The sequence below is a fragment of the Tachypleus tridentatus genome, chromosome 7 (genome assembly GCF_004210375.1).
Source record: "Tachypleus tridentatus isolate NWPU-2018 chromosome 7, ASM421037v1, whole genome shotgun sequence".
In the NCBI taxonomy this organism is placed as follows: Eukaryota; Metazoa; Arthropoda; class Merostomata; order Xiphosura; family Limulidae; genus Tachypleus; species Tachypleus tridentatus.
In genome coordinates this window covers 61,099,817-61,122,346 of record NC_134831.1, presented here as the reverse complement: position 1 = coordinate 61,122,346, position 22,530 = coordinate 61,099,817, and the positions used below count along the sequence as shown (strand labels likewise).

Genomic DNA, 22,530 nt, shown 5'->3' with positions numbered 1-22,530 from the left:
TCAAGACGCATTCGCTATCCACGTGACTGAAAGTGTTTTTTTGACTATCAATTGTTCAGCATATGAAAAGTATCACTGTTTGTTTTTATACAGCGTGTATTCTGCGTTCCAAAAGCCTTTGACTGAACAACTTAGTTTCGTGAGTAACTAAAGCGAAAGGACTTTAATGGTTTCATTAACCAACGTTATACGTTGCCACTGCATACACAATATCTGGAGAAACTTTGAAAAGTTTGTATTACCACAATACCACAGTAAAAAATACCTGACAATTTTAAGTTTTTATGTTAGTAGTACATGAAATTTTCATTTTAGAAAAATAGGAAGGTATAAAAATGAAATATAGTAAAGTTGTGTAAACTTTTATGTTTTAATTTTTAAGTCTATCAGTTTTACTTGTTGGTAATTTGTGAAAAAAGAAAAATTTTAAATACATAAAAATCTTATCAATTTGTTCATTATTTTTATTTTCTTTCATAAGTATTTATATGTACCAAACACTGTATACATAGATCAAACATGTCCACTGCTTCTCGTGATCAAAAGAGATCACAGTCTTCATTTTTCTGCTATTTAAAACTAAATTTAGTGTTTTTAGTCTGAAAGTACACGAGCATAGAGCATTTTGTGTTCGTAAAAACCAGTGAATTTCAAGGCTTATAAACTATTTTCATACTTCATTTAAGGTGGTTTCTATTATCACATTTAATAAACAATTAAAATTAATAACGTTTTCGATCTGTTTATTTATTAATAGACCGTAAAATATTTTACAAACCCAAACTCTGTTTTTTACTTTAATGTATAAGTATGCTAAATCAGGAGGAAATGTATTTACAAGGATGTTCTATATGTATTAATATAGTTTCCATTTAGGGATCTGAACATTTTTTCGACACGAAAGTGTACTCTGCTATCTTCCAGAACGTATGCCTTTACTTTGAACAGTGTTACTCTGGTAATCAGTGATGTCGAGAAAACCCATTTGCAGAGAATTATATATGTAATAACGGCTCGTTTGGGTTGGTTGGTTCACTCCTCTACGTAAAAAAATTTCTCAACCCAAACGAGCCGTTTTTACATATATAGTGTTACTCTGGAAAAAAAGATAACGTCTACTTCATTCTTCAAGGTAGATTTTGAATTTATGTACAAGAACTTAATGATAGTTTGTTACACGTATTTTATACTTAAAGTTGGTAATACATAAATACCACTAAACTAATAATAATCAAGTAAGAGATAAACGACTACAGGATCTAAGTAAGAAGTGGTTAACAACCGAACTATAAGTTCTGTCTTTGATTCTAAAGCCAGTCTAATGAGTCTTGATATTTAAAATGGCCTCGTCAGTATAACCAATAAGAATTGTGTGGTTGGCATTTTGTTATAGATTATTATTTTCATTCAATAGGTTCTTAAAAGTACACAAGTATAATTTAACTGAAAAACGTGGGCCATGGTTGGTCTTCGACTCAATGTTGCCAACAGCTTGTTAACAAAACCAGCCACTAAAATACGAACGTTAAACAGATTAAACAGTAACATTAAAAGCCCATTCAAACGGTTGCAGTTATCCAATAAAGCCAAAGAGTTTGTTTTCTGACGAGATTTTTGAATAGCAAAGATTCAGACAATAAATTATTCATATCAGTGTGTAAATATGTTTCCTAATTTAAAAATCAAAATACATCTATCATGTACTTCCGTATTCTAGCTAAATATTAATTCAAGATTGAGTTTACTGTATTTGCTAGTATTGAAAGTACACTTTGTTATTTCTCTTTTTCGGATTAGAATACCAAGAATCTACACCATCTGCATACTGTCACCTTGATTGTCCGAGCTAGTGAAACATGTTCCAGTACAATATGGTGGAATTGTTTCGCTAAATCAAGTTGTCCAGGTATGTAATCTCTCAAATAATCACGAATTGTTTTTTTCTGCTGAAGTGCGTTTTTTGGGAGTATTTGATGAAACAACTGACGTAGGACAAGCTGGTTCTTCAGTCTTGGAACTTTCAATATTATTCCATGGCTGTAACTCAGCTGAACCAAAAATTACAAAGAATGTTCCACAGAAAGTGTAAATTGCAGCTCCGATAGAGAATACTTTCTTCCACTGTTGCAGGGTTTGCTGAACAAACAAATTACAATACGTTGGAAAGAGAAACTCGTCAGTATAAGTAACGTTAACATAATCGTAGTATAAGATAAAATTTACTACCAAGTCAAAACAAGTAACAAGTGAACAGTATATCAAGGATATAATGAATTTTTTAAAAATAATCAAATCCAGAAAATAAAAATAATATACATATTTGATTTGAAAAAGGTGAGTTTAATATTAGAGAAAATCCAGCATTTGGTAGCAACAAGTTTTAAATATATGTAGTTTATAGTACTTAACAGTGAAATAGTTGTGTTTAGCGAAACCTAAAATTATGAAACAACAATTTATGTAATTAATTCTGTAATACAGTTGTGACAAGAACACAGAACCTTCAATCTGAAATAAAAATGTTTCTTGTCCCACGAACAAAAGTTCTTGATAATTAAAACATGTCACAAACATATGGGAATTATATGACTGTAATATAATTAATAATTGTTTATTTTGTATGTGTTTACGGACTTTTCTTTAATCAAACTACTCCATTTGTAGTACATTTGTGAAGACATTCTGAAAAATGTGCGAGTTGAAATTAAGAAAGTCGAGTACAAATATTAATTTTCAGCATGGACAAAAAAACGTACGCCTGTAATTTTTATACTATTTTTAACTCGCTTAGTGGTTAGGGTATTCTGCTCGCAAACCACAGACTGGAAGCTCAAATTTCCGTCACGGAATATGCTCGCTCTTTCAGCTGTGGGGTCGTAAAATGTGATGGTTAACCTCACTGTTTGCTTGTAAAAAAGTAAACCAATAATTGACGGTAAGTGGTGTTGATTAGGTGCTTTCCCTCTAGTCTAGTACGACATTATGGTTGGCTAACACAATTAGCATAAATAAAAACCAAATCAACAAATTAAACAAACACAGAAAAATGAGAAAACAGCTACTGAATGACAACAAAATGCATTTCAAACAAATAACCACCAATCACACTCACTAAAATCCCTATCTGAGAAATACCCAAAACCATTTTTAAAGAATTTATCCAAGAGTGTGAAAACCCATTAAACCAAACAGATGACATCTCATTATTATTACACATAACAAAGAAACACTTTATATCAAAAATTCCACACATGATCAGAACAATTATGAAATCCTAATAAGATAGGTATTAAAATCATTCATTTTGTAGCCATGTTTACACGAAGTTTCAAACAGTATTTCGCAGTATTTGAGATACCAAGAGGTCAATGAATATCTTCATGTTGACCTTGTGCCATGCTTGAATTTCAATTTTATCTTTTTTAACCCCAAAATATCACTTTTTTCTAATCTGTATTGTGTGCTTTTCTTAATATTGGATATCTTTAAAATACTTGTTCTACTCAAATACATGAACACTTTGGGATGATATCGTTTTATAGGAAGAAAACATGATGTTTTAAAATTAGTTTCTTCAAATGGAAAGGGAAATAATATTTACAAAATTGTGAAGTATTTGAAAACTGCTTTAGAGATCTATAAAACATTTTAGGTTTCTATTATTTCCTTCTTTCTTTTTTACACTTAAGGTTTTACTATGAAATCTGGATAACACGATAACTCTTGACATATAGAAGTAAGTTAATTACTGTGTACATATTAGGGTAAGTATTGCTTCACCTACCCGTCCTTGAGTAAGGCTACCAACAACATAAGGAACAATGAACCCATTCGCTGTTGCTATTCCGTTCGAAAGTCCCATGAGAACTCCTGTACAGAAAAATATTGCATGTTCTTCTATGTCAAACAAAATAAAATTTACTTATCAAAGAAGTTGTTCACTTTTATCTTCTTGTTACCAGACTAAAGATCATAACGGGAGTATATTAAGCCTTATGATGGTAGTATATTGCTAGTTTTAAAGTTCATTCTTAAGAATTGAGAAATTAATCAATACTTGTGAAACTAAAACAAGAAAACGTTGTGAATGTTCTGCATCTAGTTTTTCAATTCCACGTTCTACGTAACAATATATCGTACTTTCATTTTTTTCCTGAATTTCTAATTCAAATAATATATTTCAAACCAATCAAGATAATCATAATCTGGTTACGTGTTTATAAACCGAGAATGTTAAGTTAGATTGCCACAATACTGTTAGAACACCTGGAATCTCGCGTTATCACTGTATTTAAAAGGTGTACACTCCATTTCAGTGTTACCTCTGAATTCGGTTATGACCGTTTTTGTTTATAGAGCAAAACTACATTGGGTTACTTGTCATGTCTACTGAGGGGAATTAAACCCAAATTTTAGCGATGTAATTCTGTACACTTACTGCTGTCTCGTTTGGCTTATTTTCCTTGTTCATTACGAAATGTTTTCCTATTTACAGGTGTTTCATTTAATATTATAAGTAGAATAATTGTTGTTGGAGAACTATCTCAATGTTATTTTCATATTAAAGACTACAGAAGGCTAGGTTTGATTAATTATGAATGTATTGATTTTGGATACACCAAAAATTGACAATAAAATATATATAAATGACATTGTTTATTAAAGATAATCAAATGTGTTTATGAATGAGCGTTGCGTAACATTTTAATAGCTGATCTGATATGTAATATTATTTCACAATCTAAATACGTATAAGAAGTTTCTGTACTTGATTTGGTTAAAGATAAGTAGTCTATTATTATTCATAAACAACCATCAGGTTTTAATATGATGCTTGACATAAAACAAAACTTCAACATTAAATAAATGCTGCTTTTTACGCGATAATCTTTCATCATATATTTTAACATCTGTTTTAACACGTTCTCTATATTTTTGATTATGTACTCTATTAATTGTTTCACGTTTTTGAGGTGTTTTTCTAAAGATAATAAAGAAATTGTATAGAATATAAAATTCACTAAATTATAACTATCAAGCAGATCTCCTATGAGTCATTGTTATGCGAATTTCCTGTGTTAAAAATAATGTAACATAAACAATTAAATTAATGACTTAATAGAATAGCTGAGCGTGACCTCCCGGTTAGTATGCTCGAGTACGTATCCAATGATTCATGTTTCTCGTTCCATTATTTCCAAATAGCGTTGCTAGTACTTTATAATAGTCATTTAGCGTAACACAAGATATGGCGATAGGTGTTGTGAACTAGCTACCGTCGTACTAGGCTATCACTTCAAAATCAGTAACAACTAGTGTAGCTTGTATATTTTATCGAATATATAACTTAAACAAACTTAATAAATGAACTTGTAAAACAACAAGAAAAAAATTCATCTTTTTTGTTTATTTTACATGTGTGGAATAGTATTTGGTTCATTTGCAAACTATGAACTGAGATTACATATACGTAATTGAAATGTCTTGTTCCTGTACTACCACATCAAGTTTAGCAAGGTGAATTGACAATTAGGATTTAATGATTAAGATAAAAGATGGCAGTCTTACCGGCATAATTTGGAGCCATGTCAACACCCACAACTAAAAATCCGGGAAATGTGAACCCGTTGAAACCCATGTTTAAAGCCAAAATAGTGACGGCTAAAACATGGTTACAATCGGCCAGAGTCACTGCAATTAAACATAGAGCTGAACCGTAAAAGCCTAGAAGAGAGAATACGTATAATAATAATAATTAACACAATAATTCGGAAGAATAAATGAAAATACAATAAAAATGGTGTTTTTGTTGACTTCTTCTCACCATAGTGAAGTTAAATTTATATAGTATTTGAAGAAAGTAGCGAATTATGAATCTAATGTTAGATTTAAATAAATATCACTCAAATATATATTGAATAAAACTGAGAAAATACCAGAACCTGCAATAAATATGTTAATATGCAAATAAATCTGAAATACTGGATTCTATACAAAGATAACAAAATAAATTAAATAAAAATTGTTCCGGTGATAGTTTCTCTATGCTTTTTTTTTTAACCAATAGCTCATCGAAATTATGAAGGTTTATAATGCTAAAACCGGGTTTCAATACCTGTGGTATGTCCAGCACAGCAAACAAACAAGCCAAAAACTTTATTTTTCAAAACATACCATATTACGTTGTTTTGCGATACCTTCATATCTTCTGGAGTAAAGATATAGAAAAAAAAGGGAAAGTTTTCTGTGAAGTTGTATTAGTTTTGTGATTTAATTGGTCAATATTAGTTTATAAGAAAAGCAAGGCAGCTTTCTACTTAAATCAGAAACTCCAAGTTAACACAGTAATGAATATAGATATTTTAACATCCTATATTTCAACTAAATTCCCAATAATATCTATCAACAATTCCCTTTCCTTGAAGCATTTCGATATCAGTAGATGAAAAACTTGATAGTTCCTTTCCTATTAACGTATATTGACTAATTAAAGCCCAGGAAACGACACCAACTGCAAAAACTAAGAGATGTTTGACATCTGAAATAAGTTACCAGTATGAATGTAACTGCTTTCAACTACAGAGACGAGTAGCAGAGTGGTATAAGTAGTGTAGAATAAAAATATTGTCATTATTTTTTCTAATCAAATAAACGTATTAAATATTTTTACAACACTTTATTTACTATGACTATTTATTTCTGCAAACTTAACAGATTTAGGCTGGTAATATTGTAATTTAATTTTAAATTGTTCATTTAAAAATTAATAGGGTGAGCATTTCAAGCGATATAATTTCATACAACAAGTTTGATACTACATCTGTGTACTAAAATATCTAATTTAATCTTTATAAAGGAACTATACAGCTGGCGATATCAGGTTATATTCTAAGTGTTTACCATCAGGATATTTGGATAAACAGTGTTAGATTATTTGATAGTGTGTGACGTTACTAGCTCTAAACATAAGGCAGCTCACAAGAGCTGATTATTGGACATATGTTAAATAGCGGTAACTATGATATAGGTGTGATATTTTATTTTTACATTTCTGTTAAATAGAAAAAAATTGAGCCGAATATAGAATAAAATTACACTTTATTTCAAAATAGCTTATCACACAAAACTAAGCATATCTACATATATATATATATATTATCATAGCGAATTATCTTATTTAATTAACACAAAATATGTTTTGGGTTACCACGTTCTTCCTTCAATTGTTTTATATTGACATGTAGTTACATCTTTAACGACGAAAATGGTTTTAGTTTGTTTACAAATAGTTGTGACGGCTCACGAAAATATTTAACGAAATCTACAGTAGATTAATCTGAAACTAAATAGTGAACATTTTAATATGTACGATTGCCTCAGTTTAATATATAATTATAAATGCATTGTTAAATGTGTATTTCGAAGTCATGTATATTCTCTAAATTTGCAGAAGATTCTCGAGTGTAAGAATCAACAATATATATTTTAATAAAGCACTAGCGTATTTTCGAACAACTGAACTTTGGAAAACTTCACCCTGAATGTTTATAAATCCACGCACTAAGAGACAGTTTAATATTATTGGTTTGGCGCAGTTAGTATGCTTGGAATCTGTTATTGTATTAAACGATTATTAATTGGAAAACTACAGATATTTGACCAGGAATATTCAAACATTACAAAACTCCGGTATGGCCAGGTGGTAAGGGCGCTCGACTTGTAATCTTAGAGTCATCCGTCACACTAAACATGCAAGCTTTTTATAGCACTGCCCTCGTTGTAATGTTATATTAAATCCAATTATTCGTTTGTAAAAATAGCCAAAGAGATGGATACTTTTACACTGCTAAATCAGGGATAACTAGGGCGGATAGCCCTTGTGTAACTTTGCACGAACTTCAAAACAAACAAATAGTACAAGCTGTTTATCTTCAGTAAATTAACTTCGGACATTAGTATTTCTATAAGGACATCGAATAACTGCAGCGGAAAAAAACTTACTTTTGAAGAAGCTAGCTAGCCTACCCTCAAGTGAAGTGTACCTGTGTATTAACACAGAATTAATTCACTCATCGTGAACAGTTGATAAAATATTCAATTTCAGACGAGATGGAACACACATTATTACATCATTATAAATCATATAATGATTTAATATAAATCATTATTCGTAATATCCATTATTATAAACTGCATTGTATAGATATGTGTTAAGAAAGAAAACTGTGTGTATCAATCCTGTTGGCAAATATAAAAAAATCAATACATTTTGACATTTAATTAATTTCTAAATCCAAATCGTAAGACGTAATACAATAAATTGGAAATTCGTCTGGGATATATTATAATACATAACAGCACATCGTCTTTATCCATTAAGATTAAGATAAACTTAATCCTTAAACCACTAGCATTATGAATAGTAGTTTTAGAAAATATCATGGTTTTAGTTCACGTATAATTAAAGCAAGTTTTCTAAAACAATAAAAATTTCAGTAAAAGGTTGGATTTGTTTGTTTTCTTTCTCAGGCCACAAAATTACTTTGAAAGATAACGTGGTGTATATTACAGAATAATTATTTAGAATAATAACCTAATTAGATGAAGTGAAAAATGTGCATATAAACGTTAAAAACTTACCAAAAGAATTAGATATTTTCCTTAACACAGTCACTCTAAACCAGTTTTTACGATAAATCAAATCTACAGCATACCCCGCTAAGCAGCCAATCGCAAACTGACAAAGATAAGGCAGAGCAGATAAGAACCCGTTCTGTTAAGAATGAAATAAGGAAATTAGTCAATGACATTAATCAACATACAGAGAAATAGAGATTATTATAAACAGCATAAAATCACTTGTAAAACCTATTTTGTTTTTTAATTATCATAACTATTTATATTTGCATGATCTCCTTACTAAGATTTGAGGTATATAATTCTAAATATTAATGTTTTTCTCTATGCGTGGGGTCCAGTGTGGGAAGGTGGTTAGTTTTAAAATATTGTAGCCTAATCATAAATGATACATCTTCGCCTCGCCGTTTCGGGAGGGAGGGGAAACGTGGGCATTGGAATTGAAACAGTAAGCTATTGTTTCATTAGGGTTAGTATTAAATATGTGCCTCCAAGTGGCACAGCTGTATATCTGACGACTCACACATCTAGAAACCGGATTTCGATACCCGTGGTGGACAGAGTACAGATAGTCCTTTGTGCTTAATTCCAAACAATCAAGCAAGTTAAATATGGTAGCTAGCACTTTCATATAATAATCTACTAGCATTCCTATGTGTAGTTATGTTAATATTGGTATCGTGTTTATATGAAACTAAAAGGAGGTTAGGGAAAAATACTTGTGTGTGTGACTTACTTGTGTAAAGTTGATAGTCTATAGATGACACGTGATGACAAGTGGTGTTCTAGAAGTTTCTGATTTGTTTGTTTTTAGAGTTTTGTTCAAAGCTACTTGAGGGTTATCTGCGGTGTAAGTCTAGATGAATGGCTCGTCATCACCACCCACCGCCAACTCTTGGCTACTCTTTTACCAACGAATAGTGCGATGGACCGTCACATTATAACGCCACCACAGCTGAAAGGGCAAGCATGTTTGGTGCGATGGAAATCCGAGCCCGCATCCCTCAGATTACGAGTCGAACGCCTTAACCAACCTGGTAATGCCGGGCCATTTTTGGTTCCGGATTTATGCGTTATTTTTTTCTTGTAGAAATCTTTCTAGTTTCGTTTAGGACCCAGGATTAAAGAAAAAAAATTCCGTTTCTTTAATATGAAGAATAAATACATTTTCATCATTAACGAGTATCCGTAATGTCATGAATTGTGATTTTGAAATGTTATTTTCAGTGTGTTGGATTACCATATATAATATATAAACAACTATGAATGTTAGTTAATTTAAAATGTAGTGTACTATTAAATTTTTCTGAGTTGACAAGGGTCCTTGAGAAAGCCAAATGATGAGTGCACTCGAATTGTAATCTGAGGGTCGCGGGTTTGAATTCCTATCACACCAAACATGTTCATCCTTTCAACCGTGGTGGCGTTATAATGTGACGTTCAATCCCACTATTCGCTGATAAAATTGTAGCCGAAGAGTTGGCGGTGGGTAGTGATGACTAGTATTGCGCTGCTAAATTAGGGACGGCTAACGCAGATAGCCCTCTTGTAGCTTTGCGCGAAATTTAAAACAAACCAAACCACGATAGGTAATGTTTAAAGTAAAATGCAGCCTAGACTTAGCGTTACAAAATTTAAATACTTATTAATATTAGACCCAGTGTTTCTGCTAAACGTTATATTTGAAGCAAAGGTTACAAATAAATATTTAAATAATTAATTGCGACATTTATTTTAATAACGTGTTATAATTTTGTATTTTACATCGATTGGGTGTATTGGAGTTTTCTTATGGCGAAGCCACATTGGGATAACTCTTGAGTCCACATCGATTGCTCTTCTATGTGTGTTGTATACAGCAATTTTAATTGTTAAAAATTACTTATGTTTCCAAAGACTTAACAAAACAAAAACTCCCAAACTAAAGGTGTGTTATGCAGTCGGAGAAGAATATATCATGTTATTTATTTATGTTTTCTTATAAAGGTCACAACGTGAAAAACATCACATGTTGTATCTGGCACACGACAGCAAATATATATGTAATAAAATTAATAGTATCTATATTATAATAACTCTGTTGTTCGTTAGAGGGAAGTGTCATGTAAAACGTCCGATTTGTTTCAAATGTTTTAACTAACAGAAAACTAAGGGGGAAAAAGTGTAAAATAATAAGCAAATTCATATAGAATTTTACATTTCTGGGAAGATAGCGGATGAAAATATTTTTAATATCTAGTTTACTTAATTGATTTAAATCTTTATAAATAAAAAGTATATTTCATTAATTGTATTGACAGTCAGGATTATTTTCAGTTTGTTTTATTTTTACGTTTTACCGCCAAGCTGTAATACAAACTGTATTTCCAATAATCACCACTGGAACTACACTGAAAATATTAGCGTTATGAATCCGTAAATCTGCCGCTGACTGAGAAGAGTACTTGGTTTGAAATTTCGCTCTAATTATATAGCTTGCTCTGAATAGAAGTTAATTATATCTTTTACTGTAATATTGGATATTTGGAAGTTCTTCTACATTATTTTAATGAACTATAGTATTAAGAAAATACAGATTTGTGAAATTACAAGCAAAAGTATGTTTTTGTTTTGAATTTTGTTCAAAGCTATTCGAGGGCGATCTGCGCTAGCCGTCCCTAATTTTGCAGTGTAAGACTAGAAGGAAGGCAGCTAGTCATCACCACCCCCTGCCAACTCTTGGGCTACTCTTTTATCCACGAATAGTGCGATTGACTGTGACATTATAACGCCTCCATGGATGAAAGGGCGAGCATATTTGGTTGCGACTGGGATTCGAACCCGCGCCCCTAGGATTATGAGTCAAGCGCCCTAAACACTTGGTCATGCTGGGCCCTACAAGCAAAAGTACTCGTCCACAATGACGGGAAATAATAAGTGATGTCAAGAAAACCCACTTGTAGAGAAATATATATGTAAAAACGGCTCGTTTGGGTTGAGAAAATATTTTACATAGAAGAGCAAACAACGTTTCGACCTTCTTCGGTCATCGTCGGGAAATGTTTAACTTAATGTGCCAATTGAAATTACTACATTGTGATAATTGTGCTGCACTCTTGATTTCTTTCAAAGCCAATAATTTCTGTAATGCTAAGAGCCACTCAACAATAACATATAATAAATCTGCATTTTTAATTTTAAATTACTTCACATTTCGAAACGTCTTTTTCTTATAGCAAAGCCATATCAGGCTATCTATTGTGTCCAGCGTGGGGAATATAATTACACCTATCCCAGTGAGGAGTTTGAAATTTGAAAGATAGTGTAAGTAATTCCTAACAACTACTGTTAAATATCCTGCTTGCGCCATAAAATATGGCACCAACATTATTCATGTCTGTTCTCCAGTCATTTTGATCCACGAAGATAAGCAACGTCGGGCCCGATTAGTACTTGGGAGGGTGACCACCTGGGAATACCGGGTGATGATGGTTTTTTAAATGGCTCGGCATGGCCTAGCGTGTTAAGGCGTTCGACTCGTAATCCGAGGGTCACGGGTTCAAATCCTGGTCGCACAAAAACATGCTCGCCCTCCCAGCCGTGAGGGCGTTATAATGTAACGGTCAATCCAACTATTCGTTGGTAAAATAGTAGCTCAAGAGTTGGCAGTGGGTGGAGATGATTAGTTGCCCTCCTTCTAGTCTTACACTGCTAAATTAGGGACGGCTAGCGCAGATAGCCCTCGAGTAGCTTTGGGCGAAATTAAAAACAAACAAACAAATCAGTCATTTAAAAATGAATATTGAGTTTTTGCCTGCGTTACTAGCCTTTCAAACGCAACGCGTAAACAGGAGACAGACGACGAACAAACAAACATGGCGGTTCGCAAATGTACATAAGATTCTCCAACGATTAATCGATAAATTATGGGGTTTTGCTTAACAGATAAATTACATTCTTTGCAAATACGAACCATCATAAAAGCTGAGATCTTTTGACAATATTATTTACGTCAGATGATTAACACGTGCAAAGAAACGTACAAGTAAATGATCATAACGTTATCATTTGAGGTTGTGGTTATCCTGCCCACAGCTTATCATGGACTATCTGCGCATAATCATTCCTGACTTTAATCTAATAGATGAAATAAGGGATTCTTAGACTGTGATATGCAAATCACAAGCTGTTTGTAGAACAACGACAACTGAACGCGAAAAATATTAAATATGAAAATATTTCCAACCTGTGACAGTTTCTTCAGTAAAAGTGAATAAATTGAATAGACACGCCCAGCTTACGAGAACAATGGCCATGTGGTTCAGATACTCGACTTGTTATCCGAGAGTCCTGGGTTTGAATCCCCGCCACACCAAACGTGCTCGTTATTTTAACGGTGGGGTTGTCATATTGAGTATGGTCAATCTCACTATTCGTTTGCAAAAGAGTTGGTGGTGGGTAGTGATGACTAGCTGCCTTACCACTAGCCTTATGCTGTTAAATTTGAGACGGCTAGCGCAGATAATTCTCGTGTAGGTTTGTGCGAAATTCTAAAATAAACAAACAAACTAATCATGAGAACATAGATGTTCATGAGGTTTTCCATTTATGCAATAACATATATATATATATATATATAAACTAACTACAAAATAAAGAAATTGAATATTTGTATTACATATATAAGACCTACAAGAGAAACACCATAATCTCACTTCTAGCAATAACGTCCCCCTCTGGGACAGCGGTAAGTCCTCTACAATCAAGGGATCCATTCATCCCGGTGGACAGAACAGATAACCTGATGTGGCTTTGGTGTGAGAAGTACAGACACACAATAACAAAGAACTAACAATTTACATTCTATCATGCTGGCCCCTTACTAGCACAGTGGTATAACTGCGGACTCACACTGCTAAAAACCGAGTCTCGATACCTGTGGTGGGCAGAACAGAGATAGACCATTTTATAACTTTGTGCTTAATTCAAAACAACATCAACTATTATGCTGAAAGTAATTTTAAACATAAATCTATATAATTCTTACCTGTTCAATGTCGAAGTGTAAAATGTTCTTTAAGTAAGTTGGTAAGTCAATCAGGATTGTATAGAATCCCCAGGAATTTCCGTAGTGTGCTATTATAACGGCCCACACAGGAAAAGAAGTCAGGATTTGCCTCCATGGGATTGATTTGTTTTCCTTTTTTGTAATGTTATCTTGGGTTAATTGCATATTGTATTACTATATTTAAAGGTGTAAGGAAACATATTTTTCTTCGTATATATACATTTTTTTCTAAAGATTTTAATTTTTATCAAACAGACAGTTTATAAGAAGTAACAATTTTCAATTTAAAAATGAAAAAACATATTAACACTGGAACTAAACAAATACATTATATATATCTCATAAACAACAAATAAAATGTGACTTTATTATCTTCATTAAATCATCTTACCATTTCCCTGTTATTTTGAATTCCTTTTTCTGCTTCTATCTCCATGAGTTCTTGTTTGGATATTCGAGGATGATCCGAGGGAAAATCATGGACAAATAAAATCCAAAAGATGCTGCTCACACAAGTGATTGCACCTGGTAAATAAAGATCTGGTTTCTGATCCACAATAATAATAAAATTCAAACTATATTGTATACATTTGCCATACTGGAAGTAACATTATTGATAAGATAATTGCTTTGGTTTAGGTTGCAACCAGAGATAATTGTGAATAATAATAATTACTAAAAACATAATTAAAGTTACCAGTGAAATTTATCCACAAACATGCAGAAGGGATCGATTTGTTAACATAAGCTATTCTGATGATTCATTGGTAAGCTCGACGGCTTATAAAGCTAAAAATTCGAAATTCAGTCTCTGCGGCAGACACAGTTCATTTAACTCATATCTGATGTGATGGGTATTCGAATCCACGACTATCAAAGTGTAAATCGAGCGTCCTATCTACGTGTCCATACTGTACCCCAAAAGCTTGGAAGTTGTCATACTGTCAGATATCACGTTACTAGGAGATATTACGTGGTATCTTAATTCAAGTGTTGCTCAACAGAGAGCATCTTTCTACAGATAGGGTATCAACACGTAACTGCTCTTACTAGGCACACTACACGTGCTTTAGAAAGGCAAGTGGTATTTCTATAGGTGGAAAACGTTACTAAGATCCTTTCGACAGATGGTATTACTGAGCAAATTACGTAACCGATGTTAGTGCAACTAGAACAGATGGTTTTTCCATAAAGAGATAGTTGAATGAGTAGATGAGCTTATTGTAACGTGTTTGAACGTGTGTTAATAAGTTCTCAACATTGTTTTTATTTAACTATGTGTCCTAAAAGGCTACAACAGTTTTTAATAGTTTCACTTTCTCAGATTTTCATAATTTACAGCACTATAGTAACTTTAAATTCTTGAAAATTCTCAGAAATTTCTCAAAGTGAGACAGAGCAAATTACACATTTCTACATGAAAGCAACGATAGTGTATAGTCGTAAGTTAAAACAAATAACGACATGAAAGGTACTATACTAACCAAATACATAGAAAGCAGATGGCCAACCACCAAGAAAATCAGAGTTGGACAATACCCCAGTCAAGGGCATTGTGACTACAGTGCCAATCTGAGCGCCGTTGTAGACAATTGTACTTGTGAAACCTAGTTCAGATTTTGGAATCCATCTTGCCAATAAAGATTGCATAGCTGGGCACGTCACGCCCTGTGGAAAAAATATAAATTCTCAAATCAATATTAAGTTTCCATGAAAACAGTTCCTATCGCGAAAAGCGAAAAACAAACTTATGTTCAATTAACTTGTTCGTGACGTCAGATTATTTCGAAAAGGAGGCCTTATACACAAACATAGATATTGCAACAAGTCACGAAAACAGCGTTATGAAACATTTAAATTTGAACTTATTGACATTCATGCAGAAGGTACTGATGTAAAGAACGTGTTAAGAAACAATGGGGAAACGCCACTTATAAAATAAACAACTAAAAGTAACTTAGAGTTGGCAGTGGGAGGTGATGACTAACTGGCTTCTCTCTTGTCTTACACTGCAAAAGTAAGATCGGCAAGCGCTGATAGCCCTCATGTAGCTTTGTGCAAAATTAAACAAACAAACAAAGGTACTATTTTCTTGTTTTTAACACTTGCATAATAACTTATTTATGATTCTCCGTCACGTGAGTTCACAAAGTTGTGCAGATAAAGTAGATAAGTGCACCTTCTCAAAAATTCGACGGTACGTTAACAACGTTTTGACCAAACAATATGTTTTAACAATCTAAACATCGCAGTTTAGCTCATACAGCGACATTTTAATGAAACTGCTAGCGCAGATAACCCTTTAACAGATTTGCGTGAAATTCAAAAACAAACAAATCGTACAACGAACTAAACAAATATATACATATTTATAAAATGAGTGTGAGCTCGTGTAGGTTTTCGTAACAATATAAAAAGGATAATTTTGAAATAATTGTGAGCAGTGTTGACTCTTGTATCGTGTAATAATAATAACATGCATTTTATCAGTGTACAAAATACTTTACCAGCTTTTAGATTTCTCTTTCAAGATTTTGTTGTTTGCAAATGCGAATAAAATAAAGAAAATAAAAGTTTATGTTCGATTGTCCATCATTCTTTTGGGTAGTTTTGATTTTGTTTATATTGAAACCTATCTATTTGTGTGTTTCTAACTCGTCTACGTATGTAATGACATTCACAGGTATAGACGAGGGTAGTTATGTTACTTATCTCAAACTCATGTAACTGTACATCAAAATAAGACACTGTGTATAAATAACTTTTTGTATTACGAAATTGCCCAGTTACTTTCAGAGAGACACTATTTTAAGATCGTAGGAAAATGTATACGTTTGTATACTCGGGCCAGGTATACCGAAATGGCATAATAGTGCTTATATTTAGTATGCTTCTAAAGAAATATGTCCGTAAAAAAAACATCTAAATAGGGTCATCTTGAGTTTCAAGCAGGGAATAGGGTGTTTAGATTATTATATTCAAACTTAATAGTGGGTGGTGAATTTATAACCCATTCATTTCAGCTGAATAATTGTGGTTTTAAAACAAAGTATATGGAAATTAAATAATTAGGTCTGATACGGCTGAAAGATTCTTATTTGAAAAGAACGTTGGCCTTAAAGGTTAATACGTAATTTGGGTTTGTATACTTTAAAGTACGTGCACTGGCTCAAGCTAAACCCTTTGTTAGACTAGAGTTATAAACCGTAATGACAGGGGGGGGGGTCAGAAGTGTTAATACAGATATCAGAAAAAATTCTTATCCAAATGTTATTTTATAATCGAATCTCCTTGCTAACATGCCTCCAAATAGGTTTGTTAGAATGTAGTCAAAATATAAAGAACCTAAGATGAATTTTTGAGTATTCTCATCCTAGATAAACTTTCTTTCCTGAAAAGAAACAAAATAATTTGTGTTAGTAACATTAACATCCAAACTTTTAAGCCTAAAATATTTGTTTACTTTAAATAAGTTATGTGTTCTTACCTGGCCAAGACCCTCTACTATTCGTTTTACAATAAAAACTCCAATAGGAAGCCGTAGTGACAGAGGTGTCAGAAGCGTTAGTACAGATGAAAGAAGAATTCCTAAACCAAATACTCTTTTATCACCGAATCTCTTTGCTAGCGTGCCTCCAAACAGGTTTGTTATAAAATAACCAAAATAAAAACATCCCAATATGATTCCTTGAAGGTATTCATCCCAGATAAACTCCCCTTCCTGAAATAGCATGTAAGAAAAATTAAAAACAACACTAAAATTAATTTTGATTATATTAAAGATGTGTCTACAAGTTCGTTTTTAACATTTTTCTGTTTCATTTTCCATTCCAAAACGTACTTGAATTTCTTTTAGTAATATCGTATGATATTCTTTGGATTATTTAGATGTGTAATGTTCGTTGTATCGGTATAAGTCTGAATCCAAAAGTCTCAACATCGAAATGCTTAATAAGGATCCCAGAGCAAATTCTGTTTTGGCTTACAAGTTATATTTTTATACTATTGCTGTTGTTAAATTTGAACAAAGTTCATTAACACTATCAGTTTAACACCTCCAGTAGAGCAGTACGTTTTACATCAATGTCTTGTTGAATGATGAATCTCGTTCAACTGAATGCTATCTACTGGTTACTGCATTACAAAGTTTGATGTCATGGACCTTCTTCTTCTCATGACATTAAAAATTACTCACATGCACTGTAAAAAACAATCTCATACTGCTACAACAGTTTCACTGGGTATTTCTGCAATCTAACTTAAACTTACTATAGGCACATCTCCGCATAAAAACTTTTCTAAAGTTTCTAGTCGTAGTATTCTTTATTAAATGACCAAATATTTTTATTTTAGGTACAAAACGGTATGACGGTAAAGCACAAACAGAATGAAATATTTGTTGCATACTGTTACAGTGAAATTCGTTTCGCTTTGTTGAACTCAGTCTTAAAACGAAAACTATCCGTTAAAAAGTAGAGTACGTTATTTGTATTTTATTATAATTTTTAGGCTGGGAACAATCTCATTTAACAATATATCAATATTGATGTCTATTTCTATAAAGTTTTGGTGCTGTGCTAATTTTCTCATATAATGAGACTTAAGCTCGATATGACAGCATCTCCTTGTCTTATATAATTTTAATTTCAAGCATAAATCTATATTTTTAAATTTTTTCTAGTAGTATAAAATACACACATTATTATATGAAAAATAATATAACAAATTGATATTAACTTGTGTATTTAAGAATTACTTGGGTATATAAACATGAGATGTTAAACTTGACACATACAGAATCAACCCATCATTATCAAATTATTCTGATCCACATTATTTATCATGTTCATCTAATCACCATCAAGTAATATCTACTTCTTGTTTTCTAATTTTATATTTTTCTGTAATTTTGTTACATTTAAATCTTTGGCTTCGAATTTACAGAAATGGACTTGATCGGAAGAGCATAAATATTTTCAAATTATATATCATATTGTTAATACGTTTAAAAGCTTTTGTACGTGGTTTTATTTTTACCGAAACACTGGTAAAAACTATCAGTTATGGACACATTGTAAAATATTTAGGAATAAAAGTTGTATACATCATTTAAAACTTCTGGTTCGTGCTGACTTATTTGACAATTTCAAGTACTAGCCTTATTTTGTTTTGAGATTGATTTCAAAATCTTCTAGGTTTTCCTTTCAATTGATTTCTCTAAAAAACAAACCTACCTTTTCTATCATGTTGTTAGAATTAAAGACCCCTTCCGAATTTGGACATTCAGTTATCCATAGCTGGTCATGGTGAATCGCTGTGTAATTAACCATAGCTACTATGGCAACATTCAAATTCACTCTGACTGTATAGCTGTTCACAAAGTTTATGAATGCAAGAAACACAAGGACATATCGGGCACGGACACATTCTTCACATATGAAAAAGAGTAATATAAAAAATAACAAATCTTTCTATGGATAGATAAAATTTGTAATCTATTTTTAGTTTTATTTCAAACCTTCACAAATAATACATATTGCGTAACAAATCAGTTGGATCAAAGTGAAGAAAAATATTGAATCTATGACGTGGAAAAAGTTTAAATAAATAATTTAACAATGTGTAATTTGACAATGAATCTTGAGAAACTTTCAACACACAGAATAAATCAATTTTATACTTCAGATATACAATGTAATATAGTTAAAACAAGAATAGTAACATTAGATAAACGTTATGAAACCTTTTGTCATAATATTGTGATACTATCGGTGAAAATTAAAAATAAATGTTAACGATTACTTATAGAATATTGTAAGTCACTACACGTTCTCATAAGTAAAAAATACACGTAAATATTTCCTCTAAATGGATTGATATAATTCAATAAAATGCACACCATTAAACATTAATTAAAACAATTTATGTTTATTTGAGAAGCAGTTTAACAGAAATCTTACCTCCACATGAAGCTTTTGAGTTTGTTGTTAAGAGCAGTGGCTGTTTCTCATCGTCTGTCGGTTCTATGGATCTTTTTTCAGTACCTAGAGTGTTTCGTTGTGTCAGTAATTTTGTTGTTTCATTCAGGGATTCAGAGAAAGAATTCGTCTTAATTGTCATGATTATTTATTTTAATACTATAAGGTATTTTATAAAGTCTATGATCGTTCCTTCAGTTTGAGCTGAATAAAGTCTCTGTGTGGTTGAAATCACGAGAAAAGCTAAATATAGAGATAACATAATTACGTAGTACTTACAAAAAACAAAAACATCAGACATCAGACAATGTGTTAGCATCACATGAGTACTTTATCTTTCAGTATAATTCAAATAACACGAGCAACTATTGTTCCGATAGTTGATGTTAATTTGTTAGTATCGTAACTATTGTTGTTGAAACAATATACCACGAGTAATAGAAAAGCTGATTCTTAAATATAAAGTTCTGTTTTCAGCAACGTGTAGAGGATAGTAAAGTGACAGGGGATCACTGACAATTAACGGGCACCTTTCAAACAAGCTATGTTTGAGGGAATGCTGGTGTCAGGTGACACTATGAAGATTGTTGGGTACCTCTGGTAAAAAAAATGAGAAGTACACAGGTCATATTTTATTACAATTCAATCGGTTTTTTAAACGTTTTTAAAAATCTGAAACTAAACAGAGAATATATTCGTACTTGTATTATGTGTGTAATCAGGCATATTCATCAAACATAGTTGTTGAAATTGTTTTACGATTGAAGAAAGAGGCAGCTTAGGGCATAAAATTAAGAAGGCAGGGGCTTGAGCTCCTCTTGCCCAATACACGACGCTATCTATTGCGATAATGATTAGATTCAATTATATTCACAGATGTTTCTTTTAAACAAAATAAGTTAGTTTGTCGTGATTCTTATGTAATAAATAGTGTTAGTTTTTTTATAATCTTGAAATTTGCATGAATATGACAAACATTATATCTGGTTAGTACGTATCATAAAATATTTTATTTGTTACGTAATATACTTAATGTTGTTTTTTATCAGAGTTATGTATGGATGGCACGGACGCTTGTATTAAAGCAATACAAACGTCATCTGAATTTTATTTTCTGGCCCGGCACGGCCAGATTGTTAGTGCGCTCGACTGATGTTTTTGTTTACGGTCAAAGGTTCGAAACCCTGTCCCACCAAACATACTCGCCTTTTGGCTCTGGGGATGTTATAATGTGACGAGAAATTACACTAACTGTAGGTGAAAGAGTAGCTCAAGAGTTGACGATGAGTGGTAATGACTAGCTGCCTTCCTTCTGATCTTACACTGCTAAATGAACAACGGCTAGCACAGATAACCATCGCGTAGCTTTGCGCGAAATTCAAAACAAACCAAACCCTGCACTGGTCACTCCTAATTCAGTTGGATCAAAAATACAAAGAACATTTCAGACTACAGTATCAATGCTCTCAAATTGCAAATATAATAACTGGCCAGGAAAATATGAGAGTCGACTATAAAGTTTTTACGGAAATAATTTTGATTTCTCGAACTTGACAACCTAAATTTTGAACAATTTCACAGAATTATTTACAAGAAACAACAGCACTGTTGTTCTCAAGACGCGTTCGTTGTCCAAGTGAGTGAAAGTGTTTTTTGATTATCAACTGTTCAGCATATGGAAGATATCACTGTTTATTATTGTACAGCGTGCATTCTGTGTTGCGAAAACCTTCAACTGAACAACTTAGTTTCTTAATTAACCAACATTGTACGTTGCCACTGCATACACTATATGTGGAGAAACTTTGAAAAGTTTGTATTACCACAATACCACAGTAAAAAATACCTGACAATTTTAAGTTTTTATGTTAGTAGTACATAAAATTTTCATCTTAGAAAAATAGGAATGTATAAAAATGAAATATAGTAAATTTGTGTAAACTTTTATGTTTTAATTCTTAAGTCTTTCAGTTTTACTTGTTGGTAATTTGTGAAAAACGACAAATTTTAAATACACAAAAATCTTGTCATTTTGTTCATTATTTTCATTTCCTTTCATAAGTAGTTTTGTGTACCAAACACTGTATACATAGGTCAAACATGTCCACTGCTCCTCGTGATCAAAAGAGATCACAGTCTTTATTTTTCTGCTATTAAAAACTAAATTTAGTGTTTTTATTCTGAAAGTAGACGAGCAAAGAGCATTTTGTGTTCGTAAAAATCAGTGAATTTCTCGGTTTTTTCAACCATGACTGAAGTGAGTTTTTTCTGTAATTTTTGCAAGTTGTAACATCAGATTATTACAGTGGGTTTTCTCGTTGTTTAAAGATCACATTTATATGTATATTATTTTTCTCTCTGGAAGTTTAGAACTTAAATAATTGCAATAATTTCAGAATAAAGCACTCTCTTTATCTATTTCGTAAGTTCAATACTGGCGAATGTTTATTTCAAGATTAATGGGTTTGATTCAAGATAGCAGTTGTAGACGTACGTATAAACTTAACTAAAACATATTTTCATAGTTCATTTAAAGCGACTTGAATCAGCACATTCAAAAACAAATAAAATTAAAAACGTTTTCGATCTATTTATTTATTTATAGTCCATAAAATATTTTACATGGAGCTCCTATCTAAACCCAAACTCTGTTTTTTACTTTAATGTATAAGTACGCTAAATCAGGAGGAACTTTATTTACAGTGATGTTCTATATGTTATAATTTCCATTCAGGGGTCTGAACATTTCTTTTTGACACGAAAATGTTGTCTGCTATCTTCCAGAACGGATGCCTTTACTTTGAACGGTGTAGCTCTGGAGAAAAATGTAAGGTCTACTTCATTCTTCAAGGTAGATTTTGAATTTAT

General features: G+C 32.1%; 1 protein-coding gene and 1 long non-coding RNA gene across 7 annotated transcripts in view; one reads left to right on the top strand and one right to left on the bottom strand.

Moving 5' to 3' along the window:
• Positions 1-22,530, top strand: part of LOC143255783 (uncharacterized) — a 29,420-nt gene that overhangs the window by 2,489 nt on the left and 4,401 nt on the right. The window contains exons 1-2 of one of the 5 annotated variants that reach the window (XR_013030836.1): positions 20,138-20,286; positions 22,397-22,513. This is a non-coding gene — a long non-coding RNA (uncharacterized LOC143255783). Of the gene's footprint in view, positions 1-20,137; positions 20,287-22,396; positions 22,514-22,530 lie in introns of those variants that run through there. The other 4 variants (XR_013030839.1, XR_013030835.1, XR_013030838.1 and 1 more) reach the window with 4 other exon arrangements.
• On the bottom strand, positions 490-19,857 carry LOC143255780 (putative inorganic phosphate cotransporter). 2 transcript variants are annotated; one of them, XM_076511978.1, is made up of 10 exons: positions 19,645-19,857; positions 18,919-19,112; positions 17,172-17,405; positions 15,169-15,352; positions 14,076-14,209; positions 13,664-13,816; positions 8,641-8,773; positions 5,569-5,724; positions 3,785-3,870; positions 493-2,136 (listed from the first exon to the last, which is right to left on the bottom strand). In XM_076511978.1, the coding sequence occupies exons 1-10, from the start codon at positions 19,802-19,804 to the stop codon at positions 1,927-1,929; spliced, it is 1,644 nt and encodes a 547-aa protein (XP_076368093.1). In that variant the 5' UTR covers positions 19,805-19,857; the 3' UTR covers positions 493-1,926. The 2 variants fall into 2 exon arrangements, with proteins under 2 accessions (XP_076368094.1, XP_076368093.1); XM_076511979.1 differs by lacking the exon at positions 17,172-17,405 and having other exon boundaries at positions 490-2,136.

Bases quoted from the DNA above. Each gene is read 5' to 3' on its own strand.
- LOC143255780 (XM_076511978.1), bottom strand. From the start codon at position 19,804: ATGACAATTAAGACGAATTCTTTCTCTGAATCCCTGAATGAAACAACA. The intron at 14,210-15,168 runs GTTAGTATAGTA...TTTATTTACCAG, and splicing joins ATCTGCTTTCTATGTATTTG to GTGCAATCACTTGTGTGAGC. The intron at 13,817-14,075 runs GTAAGATGATTT...ATTACAAAAAAG, and splicing joins TTCAAAATAACAGGGAAATG to GAAAACAAATCAATCCCATG.